Source organism: Plasmodium cynomolgi, chromosome 5 (genome assembly GCF_000321355.1).
Source record: "Plasmodium cynomolgi strain B DNA, chromosome 5, whole genome shotgun sequence".
NCBI classification, from domain to species: Eukaryota; Apicomplexa; class Aconoidasida; order Haemosporida; family Plasmodiidae; genus Plasmodium; species Plasmodium cynomolgi.
Genome location: NC_020398.1, coordinates 291,255 through 311,264, shown reverse-complemented (window position 1 = coordinate 311,264; position 20,010 = coordinate 291,255). Strand labels below are relative to the sequence as shown.

Here is a 20,010-nt window from a genome sequence, read left to right as displayed (position 1 = left end):
GGGAAAAACATGCAGGGGGGGGGGGGGGGGAAGGGACACACACCAGTAGGGAAAAATACGAACCTCCGTGATGTGTACATATACAGCCCCGCAGCACGTAGAACTGCCTGCACGCTGCGCCCAAGTGGCACCTTTTTTTTTTTTTTTTTATAAGTCATTTAGGATGGACTGCTTCATGTACTCAAGGGAATTCATGGCATCGGACGACGACACCATTTTTACGTTATCTGCTAGCTCTTTTAAATTTGCGGGCCCGCCCTCCGCGTGGCTGCTGCGATTCGTTTCGAGCGGCTCGTTCTGTTGCTCGTTTTTTTGCCCGTTCTGCTGCCCATTCTGCTGCCCGTTCTGTTGCCCGTTCTGCTGCCCGTTCTGTTGCCCGTTCTGCTGCCCGCTTTGCAGCGTTTTTTGTGGCGTTTTTTTGTTTTTTTTGCTTGCCCCCGCAGCGGCGTGATCCTGGCGGGAGTCGCCATTGTCACCATTGCCGCAGCCGTTTGCCGTGTCGCTCGCAGCGCCGTCCTCCCCCCCCCCTCCGCCAACTCTTTCCTCATCCACGTCGACCCACTCCGAACGCCCCGCCTTTTTCAAACTCGAGTTCGTCTTCTCAGGCTGCACACTGGAAGCGGCGTCCTCTTCCTCACGCTTTTTTTTTTTTTTTTTTTTATTTTATATTGTCCCGTTTGACTGACGAAGGCGTTACCTTTTTTTAGCCGCTGCGTTCTTTCCTCTTCAAAATGTTCATCCCCGGTGATGGAGCTGGACGATGTATCTTCCGCGTGTGCGTTTTCCGATGTTTCGTTGGTTTCCCCTTGCAGTTTCGTTTCTTCGAGCACCCTCTTGTTTTTTTTCATTCCGTTGTGAGTGGTACTCACCTCATCGTTCATCTGCGAAGAGCGTCTGCTCTCTTTGAGGTCTATTTGGAGTTTCCCCCAAGGATTGTTGCCCGTGATGGGGCGCTCAAAGTGGGACAAAATATCGGCCCGTCCCAATACATCCGATTTTTCCAACCTTTCCAGGCGCTTCACCTTTTCCACTTTGGTCCCCCCCGCGTTGCGGGAAATTAAATCCAAATTGGCTAAAATGAATGTCTTGATTTTTTGCACTAACGCAGCATTACTGTGTAGGCCATTTTTATAAAAAAAGGAGGCCCCTTGTTGATTGGCTGTAGGGAGTTCTCTCTCCACTTTGATCAACTTAAAAAAAAAGTTATGCACATTTTCAAAATCAAATTTGTGTAGCTTCACCAAAATGAAAAACACCTTTAACGTTAAGTAGAGGGAAGTGCTGTTTCGAAAAATCAGATCAAAGTTGGCATTCGTTTCGTTATCAAGGATGCAAAATAGGAAGTGTTCGTATTGGATAAGGATCTTTTCTTTAACTTGTTCATTTGAGTACGTGTCTACATTTTTGAGGAAAACGAAGATGGTATGAACAGTGTTGTTGTACAATCTGTGGATGATGCTTTCCTCGGGGAGCTTTCCTATCCCTCTTTGATCACTTTCTCCATTTGGGCAATTTCCCCCCCTCTCAACTTCCCCTATGGTTCTCAAAATGTTCATTAATTTTCCCGTTGCCCCTTTGTGAAGCGTACTTTGGGTCAATATTTTTACAACCCTAAAGAGGCACATAATATGGCTGACCAATTGGTCCAACGCGGAGGGGCACTTCTCCAGCAGTTCTTTACAATAAGTACTAAAATTTGTTCCAACGAAATTTATTAAAAATAAATCAGATTCGTTATTGTGAATAAAGAATAGTTTTAAAAAATTTATCAAATGGTTTAGGTTCATGCTTATCGATTCTGCGTCTTGTTCTTTTATGATTCCTCGAAAAAAAGAAAACACGTTGTCGATTATGTACGTAAAGAGGTTGCTGGGTAGTTGTTTATTTTCCTCCCCATGGGGTACCCCCCCCTGGAACATATCTTGTGGATCTGTCCCTATTACTTCCTTCCTTTTCAAGATCTCTTCAATGGTAAATTCCTCGTGCAGCGGTTCATCCTCACAATAGACGTATGGCCCCCCACCGTTAAGAGATATGTCCATTTTTTTTTTGGCCAAATAATCCCTTGATATGGTTCCCAAGTAGTTGAGCACTCTCTGTACGTTGCCCAGAATCTCCTTAATGCTTACATTTATGTTTACGCATTCTACAGGCTTTACAAAGAAGATATTCTGATTCGAGTTGCTAACCCGGGCATGGAGTAAGCCATTAAAAAGACACAAAAGGTTGAAGAAAAAAAACAAATTTTCTTTTTTCCCAAATTTTAAAAATAAATTCATATTATCATTGGAATGACTTTGTACCTTTTGATAAATTTGGTCATTTAAAATGATGTTTTTTTTTTTGTTCAAATAGGTAACTAAGATTTGTTGAATAGTTTGCAGAGAGTATTTCCTCCTGTTTAACTGCATAATTAAAAAGTTCAAGAATTCCTTTTCGCACTCTTTCACGGCGGAAAAATTTGTATGTACGATGAGGAGCAGTGTGACGTTTGCAAGATGCACAAGGTATTCACTCTGTTGTAGGAATCCCAATTGTATGCTCATCAGGATGTGTAGTATATTCCTCACATGCTTCAAATAGTGCTTGCTAATTTGGGGGCAGTCCTTTGTAAGGGCAAATATAAATTTTAAGAAAACATAAAATACGTAAATTTTACAATTTAGCAATTTGTTCACCTCTCCCTGTGTGTGGTTTACCTCCAGAACGATTGCCCTTTTTATGAGTACGTCAAACTGGTCGAACACATTATTGGGGTGACGTGATTGATCCTTTGACTTTCCCATTTGGTCATGCCCCAACTGTTCGTTCAACAAATGCTTCTTATCATCCTCCTGTTCACCTTTTTGTAGTGTCCCCTTTTGTAATTCCTCATCAGTTCTTTTGCCTTTATTTTTTTTTCCACCTCCAGAATCTTGATTGTGCACCCTGGAGTATTTTTCCTCTACCTCTTTGGCCATGTGCCTGTTCCTCCTTAAGAGTTCATTTTCTGTATTAAAGACGAACGTTACAAATGCTAGAAAGAAGTACTTATCTTTTATGCTGCCTGCAATGGTTCCGCTTTGGTTCACGTCCAGTAGATCCACAATTTTGGTGATCGTCACCTCATTGATGCTGCTTAATAGAAAGTCCCTTCGGTCTCCCCATTTTAGGAGTATATTTTTTTTCAAGTGATGGAAGCAGAGACATACGTTTCGTAAGTTTATCCTTTTGGCCTCCCACTTTTGTAGCAATTCGACCAGCGGCCCGTTCGGCTGCCCATTTAGCGGCATTGTGATTCCTCTCCCCTGGTTCGCTTCGTGGGGGGAGAAAAAATAGCCCTTGTTAGAAAAAATAAATTGACAACTGCTAAAAAAACGACAGTTATGGTCCTGCCTTTGTGGTGACTTCACAGCCGTGATGACTTCTTCACCGTTGCTTAGGTCTCCAAAGAGTGATCTCTGAGGGGCCTACTTTTAACTCCGCGGGGGCTAATTCTCACGTTTTTTTTTTTTTTCCTGCAAGTCGTACAGTTGAGCCTCCTCGCGAGGTTAAAATCAGAACAGGGCAAAAAATTTACTCAACGACGGGTGATGCGGATGTTTGCGCTTCTGTCGGTTGGAAAAGGTTTCTACTCTGCCGAAGCGCACCACTGGCATGGGAAAAGCATCAGATAAGCACCAGCTCAGCATCAGCCAGGTGTACGAGAAGCGGAGTTGAGAAAGTAACGTGAAACTGCCAAAAGGCTACCACAAGGTTCCCTCAAAATGGCCACGTCATTTTGCAGGAACGCCATGGAAGGAAAAAAGAAGGTGCCACAATTTTCAACGCACCAGGGGGGAGGAAGAACAAAACTAGAAAAAAATTATTTTCCCAAATTTTTACCAAGGGGGAAGAAGAAGTGCACAACTCTTTTGAAAGCAAAATTTTGCAAAGGTTAAAATGGAAGTAATAAATGCATACGGCACAACAGGCATGGTGGAGTGCTCCCAACGGCACTTTTTTCTCCTTGGAGAGATTTTCCAAACGTCTGTGTTGGTTTCTTTAAAAGAGGGTCAACTAGGATGAGATGAAGTGAAATAAAATGACGCGAAATAAAATAAAATAATTTTACTATATGTATCACCGTTTGGGGGGCAGGGATTGCACAGAAAGGTGACGCAAAGTAGGGGAAAAAATCTCCAAAATTTTTTGTGCATAATTGAGCGGACAACGGATGATGCGTGAGAAGGGGGCGAGATGAACATATATAAAAAAAAAATATATAATTTGTGCATATAGGCACATGCGTAAACACAAACGTGCGTTTGGGAATTAGCTAAATGAAGTGGAGTATGGGGTAATGCATCATCGTCGTTGTGGAAGCAACGGGGAAAAAACGACGGAAAATTTTTCCCCCCTTTGTAATTTTCAAAGTTTCCACAAAATGGCACGCATTTTTATTTACGCGAAAGAGTAATTGACCTTTTGACATGCCATCAATTTGTATGCCTTTTTTTTTTTTTCAGTCTATAGAATGGATCGACGTGTTCTCATTTTGCCTCAAAATTGGGCGACACTTGTTGGGTGTCGTTCCTCCCGCTGCGGCTGAGGGGGGTACTTTCGAGTATGTCTATGTTGGCGTACATCCACGTTGGTGTATGTTCCCCTTGATACGCCCCCTTACGCGTGAGCTCTTTTCACAGTTATCCCCCAAAACGACGTCGCCAAACGAGGAAAATTTCCGTCCGTCCCATTTCACCAAATTGAGAGAAAATGGCAGTCTCCAACAAAGTGGCAAATATGTAGACATTTGTCGAGAAGGGCGTCCATGGCGAACGGGTGACACTTGAGGGGGGTATAGGCCACGCAGGAGGGGAATAAAAAAAAAGCAAAATAAAAAGGTAAAAAAAAAAAAAAAAAGTAAAGCAAATCAAAGCGAAGCAAAGCAGGACAAAGCAACGCCCTTCAAAAGAGCGCAAGCAGCTAACGTGTTATGTCACCCCTTTCATTTTAGCCATCACGAAAGAACAATAAGTTGACGCAGGTCAAAAAAAAAAAAAAACAGCACAACGCGTTTTGTGCCATTCTTCTGTTTCGTTTTTGTCTAATACGTACAATTTCGTGTTTTAAAAATATTTTCTGAAAACAAATTTTGGAAAATGCAAGAAACAGTTACACATTTTCTTTGTTGCTCTTTTTTTTTCATTTCACAAAAGATTAGCATTTGCGTCTGTTTAGGAATTTTTTTTTTCCAACCAGTCGAGCGATTTGCATACAGAGGAAGCAAAAAAAAAAAAAAAAAAAGACAAAATGGCAAAGCGGCAAAACAGCGAAACAGCGAAACAGCAAAACAGCACAATAAATATTGTACAATTATGCTTAGTGTACTTAAACACACAAGCGCAGCGCAAACGTGATGATGCGAAAGGGGCTATTGTAATGAGTATGCCACCGCGCATTCCGCTCGCATCCTCTTGGTGCAGAGTTGGCATTCATGTTTTTGTCCCCTCCCGAGGAAGGCATAGCCATAGCCCCTTGGGCGAAATGTTGTAAAGCTTCGAATCGGCAGAGTGACATGCGGAACAGGAAAAAAAAATAAAGTTAAACAAAGTAAAACAGAGTAAAACAAAATAAAACAAAATAAAACAAAGTAAAGCAAAAATAAAACAAAAATAAAACAAAATAAAAATAAAAATGGAAGGATAAAAAACAACGAAATGATGAAACGATAGTGAAACGAATTGCCCAACTGGGGAATAATCCGCTTCCGTTTCCATTTCTATTTCCTTCGCACATTGTTACATTTGAAAAGTGTCCCCCGTTAACAAGCTTTTTAATTAACCCCAAGTGTCTGTCATTTGTGAGACTATTTTGTTTTTTTGTTTTCTTGTCATTCGTATTTTTCCATCTGCCAGTTGTGCAACTGTTGACTTTTGCGCTGTGTAAATATCGTGACAAGGTTGCTTCACCTTGCCTTGACTTTCCTGTACAGGGACAAAGGAAGCGCAAAGTTGCAAGCGGCGCAAAGTAGCGCAGAGTAAGCAGCGCAAAAGTGTAAAATAGCGTAAAACAGCGTAAAAATCGCGAAGGCGTGTGTTTTTTTCGCAGTGCCCCCAGCAACGCGGAACCTCTGCGGGTGCAAGGGCGGAATCGAATCGCTTGTCAGCGGAGAGGTGCGATCTGTCGAGGTCCTCCACTCCTTGATCAACCCAGTGGCGAGAATAACTCCGAGAAAAGTATAACGCGGTAACGTTGCGAAGACGTAAAAGGCGAAGACAGAATATTTCACGTGCAACTTTCCCAAGCGGAACCAACCGACGTCAGAAGGAACATACACAAAATGCAGCTACCCGAGCGCGCGCGCTAAGCAGGAGAGCACCAGCAGACGCGGATAAGCACGCCATCGGTCGCGCACATTGATTGGACTACATAGACGTGCACACGCGTAAACAGGTGCACCCACAGGTGTAGATACATCGCTCCCCGGTGCTCCAATCAAACACAACAGCAATGCGTAACGCACGACCAAAATGACGACCAATTACAGATCGATAAAGACATCGGTGGACTACAAATACGGGTATATGATGAAACAAGGGATCGGGGAAGAAAAGAGTTGGAGAGCAAAGAAGGACCATCCATTTGATGACCATGCAGGGAGAACAAAATCGGGACAAAATAACACCTCGTTGAATAACACCTCGTTGAATAACCCCCCTCCGAGGCGCTTCCATTTTGAAAATGGAAGTGCCAAATTGGTGGAAGCGAAAAATGGGTGGGACAGAAATGACCACAAAGGTGGGCAGTCTGCGGATGAGCTGACAGCGGCACAGGGAGCTTCGACAAATGGAGCTGCGACAAATGGAACTGCAACAAATGGGGAATTTTGCTTTAAAAAAAAAACAAAAGCTACAAAGATGACACATTAGGGAACTCCACGAGGGAAGACAACACAGTCACCCCGTCGAATGGGAAGAAGCGCCATTGGATAGACGGACGGAATGAAAAGAGTCAACATAGTGAACAAAATTTGAAGAGGAAAAAAATAAATGAAATTATAAACAAGTATAGGAAAAATATGACATTATCGCATGTTAGAACAAGTAGTGAAGACTCAGTTAACTGTGACGGAGTCAATTCAAAGGAAGATGGGCGTAACTCCCATTTTGATGGTACCCACAATTTGAGGGGGAGTAATAATGTCCGTTGTATAGACGCAGATCAGGCAATTAATCTGCAGGGGGAAAAGAATCCCCGAGATGGTAAAAAGAGCCAAGTATATGGTAAGCACAAGGGTGAAAATCACCAGTGGGATACGTTACGGTCTCTTCAAAGGGGACATAAAGAAATGAAAGAAAGTTCAACTCAGGACATTGCTGCACCTCGAAAAGGAGAAGGAAGTGTGAACTGGTCAAGAGAGAGCATCTCGAAAAAGAATTTCGAACCAACAAAAAGTGGTGAACATGGCGAGCGAAGTTATATGAGTAGGTATCCCCTCCTTTTGGAACAACGAAAGAAGGAATACTATTATGGAAGCTCCGAAAATTTGATAACTCGGAAAAATTACGGCATTAGTTTGGGTTATAAAGACCGCGATGGTCAAGGGGAGGCCAAAAGTAATTCAAAGCTTCCATCCCTTTTGAGCGAAAGGAAAAATGAGGAAATGGAAGAGTCAGAACCTCCTATTAAACTGCATGCACACAACGGAGCAGATAACCTTTTGCCCAGTTTTAATCTCCCCAAGGTGTATTACTCCTCCGAAGGGGAAAAGAAGAATAGCACACTGGACACCCATGGGGGTCTCTCCTACGGGGGGAGGGACCTTCAAAAGGGTAAGAGCAACGGTGACACAAGTCGGGGTGATACAAACCGGGGTGGCACCGACCGGGGTGGCATCGACCGGGGTGGCAACAACCGGGGTGGAAACAACCGTGGTGGCACCCACCTGTGTGATGATGAACCCGCCTCGAATAGTTATGACGCACCCGTGGGCACGGAAAAAAGCAACTCTTTAAATTTTGAGAAGTCCACCGCTCTTCAGGGCAACCTAATTAAAGGCACAACAGAAGGGACCTCCAATGGAAAATTTTCCCAGTTTAATAAACTGTTTAATGAGACTACATTCACGGATGATGAAAAAAAGATCAGAGAAAGGTTTGAGCAAGTCAAACAAATGGAGAAGACGATCGGTTTTGAGGAGGGCATATCTGATGAGAAGGGAAAGGGAGAGGATCAGCAGAATGAAGGAAGGAAAGAATTACACCATGTGAGCGAGCCCCTGGGCGGAGCAGGTAACGGAATGAGGCGTAGCGAAGGTGGAGAAGGTAGCGGCAAAGGTTGGAAGGAAGCGAGAGAGGAGAAAACAAATGGGGAGAACCAAATTGGTGAGAAAAATTCCCCACTGGGGGGTAAAGAAGCGTTAAGAGGTACTGCTAATAAAGAGCTGACACCAAAGAGGGATACCAAGTTAAGTTACACTTTCGAAATTGGGGAGACCAAACCTCAAGGAAAGAAAGAAGAACATCGACCGGATGAGGGGAAAAATTCTTACCTTCACCTGGATGATATAAATGAGTACCCACTTGAGGAAAAAAACATACGCAACTTCAAGAACCAGGGGAAATACGAAACGGTTGAGGTGAACCGTCCTAGTGAACAACACATGCATGCTGGTGATAAGCCATCCCCATGGATGGTGGAAAATAAAGATAGGGAGCTCTCTCTTTACGATAAGATTAAACATTCTGTTCTGAGTAAAGGGGAAAAGGATCCTCAATGGAAAAAAGGAGAGGAGGTAGACATTCGCCACGTGGAACCCATTTCGGATTATAGCAGAAATGGGCTTAGATTCGAACAGAGTAAAAAATGGGATGACTTGAGGGAGAAGTATCTAGACCTGAAAAGAAGACATGCCATTGGTTCGAATGGAGAAAAGAAGAAAGGAGAAGAAAATCGTTACGCTTTGAGGGAAGAGAAGGAAAAAGGCACCTGGATGTCGAGCCAGGAAAGGGACAAACAGTGTAACTTGAGGGTCGGAGGAAAAACGACCTTGGGGGGAAGTGTCGCATCAAGAAATGGAGTGTTGCCCCATTTAGTTGAAGAGGCCCCCCATTTGGATCAATCGCTTAGGAAAAAGGTAGAGCAAAGAGGAGAAAAAAGGGCAGAAGCCGAAAAGGCGAAGGGGAAGACCACCAATTCGCACATCTATGCGTTAAGTAACGATAAGACAGTTGAGTATAGGAGGAATGGCTTACCAACTCGTAGCGAAGGTACTGGAAACAGCATCGGCAACCGCAAGCGAAATTGGCAGAACGAGGAGGGGGGGCGCACAGAGAAGCATTCCAATCAGGCAATTACAGAACGGATGAAAAGCGGCAAAGATAAAAACTTCGTCAATGGAGACCTGCGTAAGAACTATGCCCGTAGCCCAGCCCGCCAAGGAAGTAGCGGAAAGATTGCAGAAATAGAAAAAGGTTGGAAAGTTACCTCCACGAAGGTGCAAAAAAGGGGAGAAACCCAATTTGAGGTGTTCACCACAACAGAAGGCAAGAAGAAGGAGAAGGAGAATTCTGCACATGTCGGTATGGCCAACACAAAGGACACGATCGAGGAGAAGGATAAAGGAGGGACACTCCCCAGTGAGGATCACATTTTAAAAAAATACCGTCATTTTTTGAGGAAGTCATCCCCACGTAAGAGTCCATACGTAAGAGCCAATAAAGTGAGCGGGTCCCCAAATCAACTGCTTCACGAAAGTGAAGAGTTAAAAGGAAAGGGAAAAAATAACCAACCTGTGAATAGCCTAAGGGAGGAGAACAACCGCAGTGGTGAATTTGCGCAACGAACAGATTTGACAAAGAAGAAACCTTCCATGGTGAGAGGACTGTCAGGTGAGGAGTACGTAGAAAGGATAAGCAAAATGAAGCCTCAGACGAAGGAAAAAATCAACGTAGGAGTTAAGAGCAAAGCGAAAAATCCACTCTTCTATTCGACAAATGTCCAAACGGGTATGCACAAAAAGAACATCGTTGAAACTAGTCCAAACGATCTGCACGTGTCGAATATAGATAGCCTTGAGGAAATAAAAAAAAAATATGAAAATGTGATTAAACGAGTGAAGGAAAATCTTTCTAGGGACAACAGCTATTCGAAGTTGTACAGAGAGGGGAAAAGAACCAACTCGAATGAAAGGATAAAAGAAAATTTAGGCATGATTAAGGAACACTTTAATCAAGAAAAAATGAAAATCGATGAGGAAAACAGAATGAGGCATGAAATTAACATGAAGAGGAAGTTGTACGAGTTAAAGATTAGGAAAGACTTTGAGGAGAAAATTAGAATTCGCAGGGAGATGAACGAGAGGAAGGTCATGGAGGAAGGTTCCAGCGGGCAGGCAGACAACGTCCCTGTGGAAGAAGCGGAGAATGGCGCACGTGAGGGTCGACACGGAGGTGCAGCAAAGGGAAAGGAGGTGCAATACGGGAAGGAGGTGCAATACGGGAAGGAGATGCAACACGGGAAGGAGATGCAATACGGGAAGGAGGTGCAATACGGGAAGGAGATGCAACACGGGAAGGAGATGCAATACGGGAAGGAGGTGCAATACGGGAAGGCGACACAACAGGAGAAGCAGAGAGACGCAACAAAACCGGGAAAGAACAAACAGAAGAAAAACATCTTTGAAGATTACTCCAGCGATGGAAGCTATTACAAATACATGTACAGAAATCTTTATGAAGAGACATGGAACAGCCAAATGAAAAGTCACTACCACGATGTGGGGGATAATTTTTACCTTCAAGATTGCTCAGATCATTTTTTCCACAATGTGAAGGCACGCCCTTCAGTTTCCGATTCCCTTTCGAACAGTTTTGACAATGACTTAATATCACTGAGCAGAATAAAGTTTGACGATTTCGACTACAATTATTTGAACGAGATTAACAGATCTGTGTCGAAGAAAAGGGAAGACCCGCGTCATTCACTCGGTGCACGTCATTCACTCGGTGCACGTCATTCGCTCGGTGCACGTCATTCACGCCATTCACTCGGTGCGCGTCATTCACGCCATTCGCTCGGTGCACGACATACACGCGGTTCGTCGCACGGGGAAGAGGAGATGGGAAGAAATCCCAATCTGTTGAAGCCGAAGGTCATATTGACCGACAGCGAAGCGAGTCCCAGAAGGAAACGAGCACAAGGGAATACGCAAAGGAATACGCAAAGGAATACACAAGGGAATACACAAACGAATGGTGGAGGCATGAACAAAAGTAGCTTTAGCGATTCGTCTTTAATCAAAAGGAGAGCGAGGCGTGGGGGCAGAAAAGCCCCCGATAGCTCGCGTATCCCTCCGGACTTCAGTGCGTACAAACAAAAGGACAGTGAGAATATTCTGAACAAGCTGCTACTGATAAAGCACCAGAATAGGGCGCGAGCGGGGGAGCCGCTTGAAGAGGTGCAAGTAGATGAAGAGGTGGAAGCAGACGTGGAGATGGAAACGGACGAGGAGGTGGAAGCAGACGTGGAGATGGAAACAGACGAGGAGGTGGAAGCAGAAGAGGAGATGGAAGCAAACGAGGAGGCGGAAGCAAAAGAGGAGATAGAACCAAACGAGGAAATTGAAGCAGAAGAGGAGGCGGAAGCAAACGAGGAGATAGAACCAAACGAGGAGATAGAACCAAACGAGGAGATAGAACCAAACGAGGAGATAGAACCAAACGAGGAGATAGAACCAAACGAGGAGATAGAACCAAGCGAGGAGATAGAACCAAACGAGGAGATAGAACCAAACGAGGAGATAGAACCAAACGAGGAGATAGAACCAAACGAGGAGATAGAACCAAACGAGGAGATAGAACCAAACGAGGAGATAGAACCAGGTAGAGAGACTGAAGCTGAGGGAGCGATCGAATCAGATGGCGAAACTCAAGTGGATGAGGAATCCCCCGTGGAGGAAGAAAAAAAAAACGGCGTGGACGAAGTCACCCTGCAAAATGACCCACCTGAAGAGGAGGATGCCCATCTCGCCAAAAAGAAACGGACACGAAACAAACCAAGCTGCAGTAATGGTAATAACACGGGGGGAGGTAACCCCGCCGTGCAGAAAAACAGCAGCACAGGGGAAGAACATCCGACGGGAATAAAAGAATCCAGTTTGAGAGAAACGGATGTGGAAAAAAAAAAAAAAAAGAAAGAAAGGTAAACGAATGGAGAGACAAAAACAAGCAAAACAACCATTCGAATGGTTTAGAGAAGGGTGAACAAAATAAAATGCCAAATAAATCGAGCGGAAGTGGCGGAAGTGGAGGAAGTGACGCAAGTGGCGAAAGTGAATACGCTGAAAACCATTTGAAGCGTTCTTTATCGTCATCGGACAACGGAATTCCCAAAATTAACATACTAAACAATAGGGAAAATTATATTCCTCTAGACGTTGCTCTTAACTTCGTTATAGACAATGAGAAACTAAAAAAAACGAACGTGCAGAAGGAACACAGGGGAAGCCAAAAGAAGAAGTAAGCGCACAAAACGTCGCTTCGTTCAGTGCTATTAGTGCTGAGGGGGTCTCCTCGGGGAGGCCACTCCGACTGCTGGGCGGAAATCCACCTTGTGACCTTACGTCTTCCGTAGTGTTCACTTTGTTTGCACACCGCGTCATTTTCCCCCATTTTGTGAGTGTTTCCCCCATTTCGTGAGAGTTTCCCCCATTTTTTGAGTATTTCCCCCATTTCGTGAGAGTTTTCCCCATTTCCCCCTTTTACGCCTTTCTTCCATGCAGGACCTTCGTGCAGTGGCTAATGGACGAGCGCAAGAAACGACTAAAGAACAATTTGCCCATCGATATTTGAGATGACCCCCCGGAGTTATTTTGGGCGCCACGCTTGTGCGAGTATGTAAGCGCGTAATTTTAGCAGCGGTGTGTCTACGCCAGTTTCGACCAATTTTGAGTCATCCCATTGTATCGCGTCACCCCATTGTAACGCGTCACCCCATTGTATCACGTCACCCAATTTGCGTAATGTGGTCGCTTCTGCGCCAACATGTTTGTGTGTAATTCCTGTGTGCTTCTCAACTGTTGTGAAGAAAAAAAAAAATGATAAAATGATGCAAAAACGCATTAACTTTTTTTTTGTTTTTTAAAACCTCATGTTCTACACGATCCAAAGGAGGGGTGTAGAAACATGTTTGTAAACAATTTAAACAAGCGCTTGTGAATTTTGTGATTTGGACGAATGGCGTGGTGAAAGGGGCCACGGAAGGGGGGGAATGGGCGCGCGCATGTGTGCAGGAAAATGTAAAAAAAAAAAAAAAATATACACATATATGTATATGTATATTTAAGAAATGCGAAGAATACGGAAATTGCACCAAATGAGACTTGACGCGGATGGCGCAAACGGCAGGTCGCAACAAGACAGAGCACTGCAATTCCCCCATTTTATCTTCCCCCCCTTTCGAAGCGAAACAGGACTGCAAATTTGACCCTCCTTAAGAGAATGCTATTTGTTTATTCATTTTTTTTTTTACTTTTTTTTGAATTTTTAACCGAGTGAGGAAGCAGGAAGACGCTCTTGGTGGAAAACAAGCGCCCCTGCTGATTAAGCGCACAACGGAAAATGGTGGGCAGGTGAACAATCTGCAGTGCGTGCACAGAAGAGTTATCAGCGGAGGGAATAAAAGCAAAAAAAAAAAGTAATAAATAAAGAAAGAAAAACAAAACAAAACAGAGCAAAACGAAGCGAAACAAAAACACCGCGCTGCATTTGCAAGGAAGGGGCCCCACCTCAAAGTTGGCGAAGCGCGGCGTAAAAGCTCCCAGCTGAGAACACCCCTCAAACGAAAGCTAAACAAAAATGATATCTGTAACGTTAACCAACGACAGCGTGCGTGACAAGTTGTCAGACTTGGGATTAAGCGTTTTCATAGGTATGTCGTATATAAGCAACGCGTAGATTTGCCTGTACACTTATGGTCATACTTCCCAACCTACACTTCGTCCTCAGGAAACTTAAAGAGAGCGAAAAAATTACTAAAGAATAATGACATAAATAGCAAATTTTTGGTGAGAATAAATAGCGGATGTGGTATTTTTTATTTTTATTTTTTTAAGTGCGCAAAGGGGCATGACCGTGACATAGAACACCCACACACACACACCTGCGCCCAGACATTCCTCACTGCGAATTTGTGTATGCCTGCACAGAAATACAAAGAGACGCGCATCCACGTGTGCAATCAGTCATGCATGTACGCATTTGCTTTTACCCTCGCTCCATCAGAACAACAACAGCTTACTCCACATCTGCGCTCACAATGAAGACACGAGCATGTTCTATTTTCTGCTAAGCAATGGTTGTGACTATAAGCATGTTAATGTAAGGGGGGGAGGAAAATATGCCACTGATTGGTTACCGAAAAGGGAATATAATTCCTGGGGAGGAGGGGGACAATACTTTTAAAAAAATGCCAAGATCAATGGTGTGGTAACGTACACTAGGGTTAAGAAGATGGTTGAAAAAATTTCCCCCTCCCCTTTTACATATGAAATGGAGTGCTTGTCTCCTTTCCTTCGCCCTTTTATTATTTTTTTTTTTTGCAGTCATTTCTAACTTGTCTCCGTCCTGTACCCTTTTTTCAGGAAAACGGAGACTCCTGCCTTCACATCATCGCGCTAAATAACAACGTCTACTGCCTGGATATCCTCTGTCGGAACAGCATCAAGGAGATCATTGACTTAAAGAATAAGGTACGTTTACAATACGTCCTATTAAGGGGGCCATTTTTTTTTAAAATTACCAAAACATACAATTAAAATAATTTGTACGGAACTCAAAAAAACAGAATGAATAATCCTCTACCTCTACATGCGTAAATGTGTCAGGAAGGAGACACGGCTTTGCACATTGCTATAAAAAATGGGTTTTCGGAATTTTTTACCCTACTGATAAAATATGGCGCAAACGCGAGCATAAAAGACGACGTAAGTGTTGCCTTCGTTTTGGCCGTTCTGCGCCCCGTGCGCGAGCAGAGAGCATGAAAAGGGATCCCCGCCCATTTGCCCATTTGTCCATTTGCCCATTTGCCCATTTACCAATTTGCCCATTTGCCAATTTGCCCATTTTTGTTAAAATTAGCTCATCCGACGGCGCCACCGTGAAACGAGTTTATTCGTTTCGTTTTTGTTTTCCTTTTTCTTTTTGGCAATTTGGGCTCCATGGATGGGTGCTTAATTTCTATCCCCCACATTATGCCTCTTTTTCCTGCCCCCCTGTTTTGCCAGTTCGACATGGACGCGTACGAATTGTTGGACCTCTACAGGAAGAAGGAAAAATTTTACGACTGCAATTCGAGAACATATGCGAACATGTTTAATTTTTTAATAACCACGAGGAAGGAGCGTTAGCGAATTTTTTTTAATTTTTTTTTTTTTTTTCGTCCATTTTTTGCCCTCTCTATGTGAACAATATGTATAGACGCGCTCTGCGCACATATTCGCATGCCTTTTTAAAACGCGAAATCGTAAATTATGAATAAAAGAAAAGGGGTTATCTATGTTAGGAGTTTTGGGGGGAGAGGTATACAAACGGAGACACTGTTAGCGGGGTTAGTAGCGCTGGCGGTATTTCCCAGCCCCGCAGCAATTCTTCCTCAAACGTGTTAGTTGCAAGTGTTGATGACACATTTGGGACCCATTTTGAAGCTCATTTTGAAGTCCATTTTGAAGCCCATTTTGAAGTCCATTTTGAAGCTCATTTTGAAGTCCATTTTGAAGCCCGTTTTGAAGCCCATTTTGAAGCATACTTTTTAAACACTTTTCCAACCCGTGTTTGTGCGCCTTTGCTGCTTCTCTCTCCCATTTCGCGTGCTCCATCACATACATGCAGTGAACAAAAAAACTTCCCCTTATCTTACCCCCTCAACCCTTTTTTTTTTTTAACGTGTTTTTAAAAAATACAATTTGGAACTCAGCCCCCCACATGGTTTAGTTACTCGGAAAAAATGACTTCCTGAGGCCCAGCGCGCTTACCCAACCTGTGTGCTTGGGTGTTCCCTCATTTTCTCATTTTTCCCATGAACATTTTATAATGTTAAGTAACTTTTTTTTTTTCGTCCTGGCACATGTGTTTATATTTTCCCTGAGGAATAGCAAGTACGTCTGCTGCTTTTACATCCCCAAGGTGTGCTGTACAAAATTGTTTTACTTGAAGGAATCGAATGATGCATCGAGTTACTCCGAGGGGCGCGAACGGTACATGCAGGTAGGCTGAGCGGAGAGCACCGCACAAGGTTATGTGGTGTAAGAAGCGTTCGCCTGGTAAAGCTGCTTAACCCAGAGAAACGTCCGTGACACCCCAACTTGTGCCCATGGACACGCACAGCCACCTCGCCGAATACAGACGCAAACCCGCGAGAGAAATAAAAAAACTCCACTTTTTACAATTAAGGAAAAGAAAATGAAGCAGCTGAAGCTCAAGGCGGAAAACAAGGTCGTCAAGCAGTTGCGAATAACGCCGAGGTAATGGGGAAGCGAGTTGTCCATCTGTACGTGTCCATCTGCACGTGTCCATCTGCACGTGTCCATCTGTACGTGTCCATCTGTACGTGCCCATCCGCACATGTGTCCATCCGTACATGTGTCCATCCGCGGCTATGTGCACTTTATCATCCCGCATGGCTGTTTTTTCGTGACCACTCCTACGCTAGCCCTCATCTGTGCGCACCCCAACACCTTCTTCGTAGAATTGGGACCAACGATTTGCTTATAAAGATAAATTCAGCGAAGCAGTTTCTGCTGAGAAGACACAGAGTAAGCGCTTCTTTCACACAGTTGTGTGTGGAAAGAAAATGCACCAACATATGTACGATGGTACAAATTTACTTGTGGGTTGACTGTAGCCTCCGCAAAAAAAATTCGCAACATTTCCCCCCGTCAGGTAAAATTCATTTTGACGCTGAAGGGAAGGGAATACACCAATGTTGAAAATGTAAAAAAAATTTTCGCAAAAATTTCCGAAGAATTAAAAAGTTATGGCAACTCGGAGACCATGCGGCAGAACGGCAATGTGGTGTCTCAGTTGTTTAATTTGAAGGCCAAGAGGAAAAATGAAAGCTCACTCGGGGGGGAAGGAGGAGGAGGAGGAGGCATTAAATAGGGCCCACACGTGTAAGGGTAAGCAAAAGTAGATGTGTATCTCCGTACGTGTCTGGAGCCACGTGAAAAAGAGCAAATCGCCACAACAGTTTGGTCATCTATAAGTGACATTTCTTTGTTTCTTTGTTTTTTTTTTTTTTTTTGTGTGAAATCAGCATTTATGCTCCCCCGTCTATTTTAAATGCGAGTTTATGTGCATGTGTGGGGAGAACAACCTTTTTGGTCTTTCCTCAATTTTGTTCACTTGGCTTGTGGGGTTTTTCCCGCTCAGCTTGGAACAAGTCGCATTTCTGAGTGTGCGCCTTGGCTACTTGGCATCACGTTGGCGGCAATTGAAAGGGAGTTTTAAAAGTTTGTCGTGGCTGACCACTTGTTGCAGATCACGATTTGTTGCGCTTCCCCCTTTCAGGGCGCACTATTAACTAAAAAATTAAAAAAAATACATTACAACGGGGGGTTCCCGTGTGCAGAAAAATACCCTGCCTGTTTGGAAGCGCCCCTGCATACACGCGCGCATAAGGTGCATGGGGGGGCGTGTATCTACTGGCCAAACGTTGACGAACTATAACGTACGCAGTGTGTCCCTTCATCACATGGGGTAAAAAGTAAACTTCTTTCCTTTGGGCATTCAAATGTGTGTATAAGTATCATACCCACACAAAGAGCGCCCACATTGGGGGAAAAAAATGTCAACAAGTTGGTTGTCTGGAGTTGCCTCTTCTTCCTTCTTCCTTCTTCCTTTTTCCTTTTCCTTTTCCTTCTTACTTCTTCCTTTTTTTTTTTCCCCCTTCAATAATCTGATAAATCGTTTTTCATAGCTCCACAACATTTTTTAAATTTCTTGTTGGACCCACAGGTGCACAATTTGTTGTTATATTTGGAAGACCCCTTGACGTAAAATCTGTTTTTATCGATGTCATCGTATCGAACAAAGTTATCGTCACTGTCGTCATTGTTAAATTTCCTGTTTCGCAACTCTGTCTCAATTTGGTTCATTCTTAAATCACCAATAAGGTATTTTCTTCCCTTGTTGAATATGGAGTACGCACTTATGGCGTTTCCCCCGCTACCACCATCATCGCTCGTGTGGTCAAGGTTTAAAAAAATAATGGCAATAAGAACAAGGATCACGTACACTACTCCAAATATTTGGTAGAAGAAGTAACATGAACATAATAAAATGGTGGATGTAATTTTGGGGTGGGAGTACACTATGCTGCTGCCATTCTTCCTCTTCGCGTTCTTTTTTTTCTTCGACATATCTTCACGTACCCGCGTAATGAAAGGTTGGTTTGGTTTGGGGCAGTTCGTAGAAAGTGGAAATGCGAGGCAAATGAGGGGAAAAGGCGGAGAAGCGGCGGGAAAAGGCGGTGAACGGGCGGAGAAGCGGCTCGGAAAAAGGTGATGGATTGAAGGGGAAAAACCATATATTCAACTTCGTTCCAGGTGGTCCTCTTCGATCAAATTGGATATCTTTAAAAAGGTGAGGAGGGCCTCCTTTCGCTCACCTCTCTCCGTGTGCATTTTGGAATTTAACTCATTGGGGTACCAACTGGCAAGGAAGTCAAAATGAAATGAACAAAATGTAACAGGAGGTGGAGAGACCACGAGGTGGTAAGGGAGACGGTTGAAAAGTGAAATCAATCTGCGGGGCCTCCCCCATTTTAGTGCTTCACGTTTTTGCCATATAAGCGCTTCCCGCCATGGGCAATTAAAAAGGGGCATATAATGCACCGGGCTCCATGTGGTGTACTAGCACGCGTGTATGCGGGTAGAGGAAACGATGCACAAAATTGGTGCGTTCGATGGTTTCCTTTTTGTTCATTTGTTTGGCCGCTCAACAGTCCCCTCGTTTGCTTCTTGTTGTTTTTTTTTTTTTTTTTTCCAGCTCCTTAAACAGATGAGCAGCACCATTACGTAACCTTTTTTTCCTCTCACCCGCGTTGAACTCTTTTATTTTATCTTCAAGTTTGGAACGATCGATTGTTACCTTACCCTGCCCACACTACTACATTGCCTATTTCGTGGCCATCCGCACGTAGCGCTAAAATGGCAAATAACGTGGTGGAGGAGAAACAGAAGAAAGCAGGTAACATCACATTTTGCACGTCCCCTTCAGTGCTCATCAAATTTGTGTAGAAACGGGAAAAAAAAAAAGAAAGGGGCCTAATTGGCGGATAAGGGCATAGGGAGAATCACCCGTTCATGACACCCCAAATAGGCGACAGCTGGGTGAAACATTTGGACCCATCTGTGCATACCCCTCAGTAGGTGTTAACTTATGTGGTCACCCTTTCCCTTTTCTCTCCAGGATTTTGTAGACGCCTCTGCAGCGGGGTTTATCACGCCCTTAAGGGTCCGAGCATAACCCACAGCGTGCTGTTTGGAATATGTGGAGGTACTATATGAGCACTCACTCTGTGTGCACAGTGCACCAGTCATTCTGAAAAGAAACATTTTGTGAAGTTACCCAATATAATGTGCCCTATCTCCCCCTACCCTCCCCCCTTTTCGTAGGCCTCTTTTATTACGGCGCCTACTACGGCTACAGGTACATGAAAATCTCCTTTTTTGATACTATGCATGTGTCCAACGAAAGTAGAAGACGATTTATGGAAAAGCAAATGCTGTTTTACAACGACATGGGTTACAATTTGTCAATGAAGTACATCGGTAAGGGCGTGCCCACACAGGGGGAAGGTGGCCCCACACAGAATGGGAATACTCCAAAGAAACATCAGCACATGGGTAGCCCTACCCTAACAACTGCGCAAATGTAACTTTTATATTTTTCACCTTCCCCTTTTAGGAAATTTATGTAAATACTATGACCCAGTTGCGCTGAGACTGCCCTTTCAACCACTGTAATGAGAAAGAGAAAAAAAAAAAAAAGA

At 43.8% G+C, this 20,010-nt stretch overlaps 6 protein-coding genes across 6 annotated transcripts; 4 read left to right on the top strand and 2 right to left on the bottom strand.

Moving 5' to 3' along the window:
- Positions 1-147: 147 nt before the first annotated feature.
- On the bottom strand, positions 148-3,272 carry PCYB_051630 (hypothetical protein; the record flags this gene model as incomplete). Its single annotated transcript, XM_004221044.1, has 2 exons — positions 148-606; positions 870-3,272. 2 exons carry the CDS (start codon positions 3,270-3,272, stop codon positions 148-150), a joined length of 2,862 nt encoding a protein of 953 aa, XP_004221092.1.
- Positions 3,273-6,491: 3,219 nt separating this feature from the next.
- PCYB_051620 (hypothetical protein) lies at positions 6,492-12,166 on the top strand (the record flags this gene model as incomplete). Its single annotated transcript, XM_004221043.1, has 2 exons — positions 6,492-6,736; positions 6,871-12,166. The coding sequence occupies 2 exons, from the start codon at positions 6,492-6,494 to the stop codon at positions 12,164-12,166; spliced, it is 5,541 nt and encodes a 1,846-aa protein (XP_004221091.1).
- A 1,651-nt stretch (positions 12,167-13,817) lies between these two features.
- On the top strand, positions 13,818-15,367 carry PCYB_051610 (hypothetical protein; the record flags this gene model as incomplete). The annotated part of the gene is made up of 6 exons (XM_004221042.1): positions 13,818-13,890; positions 13,968-14,026; positions 14,244-14,339; positions 14,603-14,776; positions 14,837-14,980; positions 15,245-15,367. 4 exons carry the CDS (start codon positions 13,818-13,820, stop codon positions 14,774-14,776), a joined length of 402 nt encoding a protein of 133 aa, XP_004221090.1. The 3' UTR covers positions 14,837-14,980; positions 15,245-15,367.
- A 682-nt stretch (positions 15,368-16,049) lies between these two features.
- On the top strand, positions 16,050-17,117 carry PCYB_051600 (translation initiation factor IF-3; the record flags this gene model as incomplete). Its single annotated transcript, XM_004221041.1, has 4 exons — positions 16,050-16,223; positions 16,410-16,480; positions 16,705-16,771; positions 16,899-17,117. 4 exons carry the CDS (start codon positions 16,050-16,052, stop codon positions 17,115-17,117), a joined length of 531 nt encoding a protein of 176 aa, XP_004221089.1.
- A 788-nt stretch (positions 17,118-17,905) lies between these two features.
- Positions 17,906-18,640, bottom strand: PCYB_051590 (hypothetical protein; the record flags this gene model as incomplete). Its single annotated transcript, XM_004221040.1, has 2 exons — positions 17,906-18,378; positions 18,553-18,640. 2 exons carry the CDS (start codon positions 18,638-18,640, stop codon positions 17,906-17,908), a joined length of 561 nt encoding a protein of 186 aa, XP_004221088.1.
- A 525-nt stretch (positions 18,641-19,165) lies between these two features.
- PCYB_051580 (hypothetical protein) lies at positions 19,166-19,984 on the top strand (the record flags this gene model as incomplete). Its single annotated transcript, XM_004221039.1, has 4 exons — positions 19,166-19,205; positions 19,428-19,514; positions 19,634-19,789; positions 19,926-19,984. 4 exons carry the CDS (start codon positions 19,166-19,168, stop codon positions 19,982-19,984), a joined length of 342 nt encoding a protein of 113 aa, XP_004221087.1.
- Between the last annotated feature and the right edge of the window lie 26 nt (positions 19,985-20,010).